General features: G+C 39.3%; 1 protein-coding gene across 1 annotated transcript; it reads left to right on the top strand.

Annotated features, from left to right (window-relative positions):
* The first annotated feature begins 931 nt into the window (after positions 1-931).
* On the top strand, positions 932-2765 carry LOC124588939 (piggyBac transposable element-derived protein 4-like). The gene is made up of 2 exons (XM_047131507.1): positions 932-1046; positions 1150-2765. Exons 1-2 carry the CDS (start codon positions 932-934, stop codon positions 2763-2765), a joined length of 1731 nt encoding a protein of 576 aa, XP_046987463.1.
* Positions 2766-3355: the final 590 nt, after the last annotated feature.

The following is a 3355-nucleotide window of genomic DNA, read 5'->3' as shown; positions in this document are numbered from 1 at the left end:
AAACTGACTCTTCTTACTGTCTATGTTTTGAACCATTCCTGTGTCGTTAGTTATAGATTCCGATGCTTCACTTCAGGTTTACTGTATCCCTTGAACCTTCTTATTGACGACGAAACACAGAAATTGCGTCGGAAATAAATATAAAAGCTCAATGCTGACTTAAGTACAAGAAAACTGATTCTTCTTACTGTCTATGTCTTTAACCATTCGGTGACACTAGTTATAGATTCCGATTCTTCACTTCAGGCTTACTGTACCCCTTGGACTTTCTTATTGACGACGAAACACAGAAATTGCATCGGAATTAAATAGAAAAGCACAATGCCGACTTAAGTACAAGAAAACTGACTCTTCTTACTGTCTATATTTTGAACCACTCCTGTGACACTTATTATAGATTTTGATGCTTCACTTCATGTTTACTGTATCCCTCTGACCGTCTTATTTCCCATGAAACACAGAAATTGCATCGGAATTAAATAGAAAAGCACAATGCCGACGTAAGAACAAGAAAACTGACTCTTCTTACTGTCTATGTTTTGAACCACTCCTGTGACACTAGTTATAGATTCCGATGCTTCACTTCAGGTTTACTGTATCCCTCTGACCTTCTTATTGACAATGAAACACAGAAATTGCATCGGAATACAAACAAAAGGCACAATGCCGACTTAACACTCTAAGCGCCAAGCCCGTAAAATTTACGGGCCTGGGATCGCGCGAAAATCACCAAGCCCGTAAAATTTACGGGCCGCTACATTTAATTTCATTCAAAACACTGCAACGTTATTTCTACGGGTTTGGCCAGCGCTATACGTTTTTCAGATGTTTATTAACAAAATGCGTCCATAGATGTCACGGCAGCGCTGTAATTCATGTTAAAACTTATCTTTGCGTTCTCAGTCTGTATATCATTCAGTTGTTTGTCATCATGTTTCGGCGCGGTTTATCAGACGCAGAAATTGCGGATTTGATCAATCATAGCGACACTCTGGATAATGTAGAGAGTGATTCAGACGATTCTGAATGCAATGGTGTGTTTGAAGGTACGTATTTCCGAATTTTCCACGTAATTGTGCAGTACGCACATATCTGTTGAACATGTGTAAACGATGTATGTAGTTACACATAATGTGATATTCTTTTTAGAAGACGAGATTGATGACAGTTTGTCTTCAGATGAAGACGAGAATGATGTTGAAGGTGTTGCTTCAAATCCAGCAGCTGTGCCGTATCCGAAAGACAGTGAGTGGACTGCAGTTGACACCTACCGACCTCTGCCTGTCAACACGACACCCAGGCAGATACTAGTGGATATTGATGAGTCGAGTTCTGTACTGGATTGCAGTAAAGTGTTCCTTACTGACAGTGACGTAAATGAACTCAAGAGACAGACAAATTTGTATGCATCACAGACAATACAGAAGAAAAGAAGAGGAAATAATCTGAAGCCCCATTCAGTTTTGAGTTCGTGGAAGCCAGTGACTATAAGTGAGATGAGGCGTTTCTTGGGTATTATTTTCCACATGTGTGTTTCGAAAAAGCCCAAAATTGCGGACCATTGGAGCACTAATCCTGTTCTTAGTTGTAACTTTTGTCCCCATGTCATGAGCCGTTTGCGTTTCACTCAGATACTGTCATGCTTGCATCTTGTTGACAATTCAAATCAGAAAAAACCAGGCGAAGATGGATTTCATCCACTTTACAAAGTTTTGCCATATTATAATAATTTGAAGGAGCGATGTATCCAGGCATATCGTCCCTCAGAAAAAGTGACAATTGATGAAGGAATTTGCCCATTTCGAGGTCGTGTGAGTTTCCGTGTTTACATGCAAAATAAGCCTCATAAGTATGGACTGAAAGTATATGCTGTTGCTGAAGCCAGTAGTGGCTATGTTGTAAATTTTGAAGTTTATGCTGGTAAGCATATTGTTGACAATTCTTCGTCTGCGGTTATTTTGCGATTGTTGTCTGACAGCAGCTTGCTGAACAAAGGCCACACTGTGTATTTAGATCGATTTTATTCCAGTCCAGAGCTATTTCAGCAACTGGCAGAGAAAGGCACTGGAGCTGTTGGTACTGTGAACAAATCCAGGAAAGGATTGCCTAAAGATTTAGTATCTGCTAAGCTGAAAAAGGGCGAAATGTCTTTTCGGCGTAAAGATAATGTATTGGCAATGAAGTGGAAAGATAAGAGAGATGTGTATACATTGTCTACAAGGCATCAAGCAACATTTGGTACGCATACTAAGAGAAATGGGTCTGTAGTATTGAAACCACTTCAGGTACTTGATTACAACCTCAATAAAATTGGAGTGGATATTGGAGACCAACGCCTGCAGTACAATCCGTTCCAGCACAGAACTGTGAAATGGTGGCGAAAATTATATTTCCATTTGCTGCTTATGGGAGTATCAAATGCATTTTGGCTGTACAATGCAGTGCACAGGAAGAAAATTACAATAACAGACTTTATAACAGTGCTTGCAGTTCAGCTTGTTGAAGACGACACACTTGAATTCATTCCAAGAAATGAAGGAACTGTAGGTCGGCTAACAAAGAGACATTTTTTGCAGCACATACCTGCAACTACTAAGAAGTATGCTGCTCGTGTGTGTCACGTGTGCAGTTCCAGGAGCAAGAAACAGAGTGGCAAGGCTTCTCGCAAAGAGACACGATACGAATGTGAACAGTGTGGCGTTGCACTCTGCCTGGAACCTTGCTTTAAAATTTTCCACACTAAAAAACAATATGATTCTGTGTGAAATTTATATGTAATACTGTATACTATCAGAAACATGTAATGTAGTGCCACAATTTTGGTTAAAAATAAATCACAATTGTATTCCCTTATTCGTATGACTTTTTCTAAATTCTTAAAACATCTAAGTGATTTCTATAACTGTACCTTAAAGCTGTGCATTGTAAAGTAGTTTCTTTCACTCAGAATTAAAGTAGAAATGTGCAGCTTCAAGATGGTACCAAATTTGCCACAATCCAAACAGTAGATTTGATGCAGTAATTTTTTTAATATTGGTAAAATTGCCCGGTTTCTAGGGACGGGTGCATAAAATAGGCCTGGTACAGAGAGTGTTAAGGACAAGAAGACTGACTCTTCTTACTGTCTATGTTTTGAAGCATTCCTGTGACACGAGTTATTGATTCCGATGGTTCACTTCAGGTTTACTGTATCCCTCTGACCTTCTTATTGACGATGAAACACAGAAATTGCATCGGAATTAAATACAAAAGGCACAATGCCAACTCAAGTACAAGAAGACTGACTCTTCTTACTGCCTATGTTTTGAACCATTCCTGTGACTCTAGTTATAGATTCCGATGTTTCACTTCACGT

This window comes from Schistocerca americana, unplaced genomic scaffold, assembly GCF_021461395.2.
Source record: "Schistocerca americana isolate TAMUIC-IGC-003095 unplaced genomic scaffold, iqSchAmer2.1 HiC_scaffold_67, whole genome shotgun sequence".
NCBI lineage: Eukaryota > Metazoa > Arthropoda > Insecta > Orthoptera > Acrididae > Schistocerca > Schistocerca americana.
This window is presented reverse-complemented; position numbering and strand designations above follow the sequence as displayed.

Coding starts and splice junctions, on each gene's coding strand:
- LOC124588939 (XM_047131507.1), top strand. CDS start 932: ATGTTTCGGCGCGGTTTATCAGACGCAGAAATTGCGGATTTGATCAAT. Junction 1,047..1,149: donor ATGCAATGGTGTGTTTGAAG/GTACGTATTTCC, acceptor TATTCTTTTTAG/AAGACGAGATTGATGACAGT.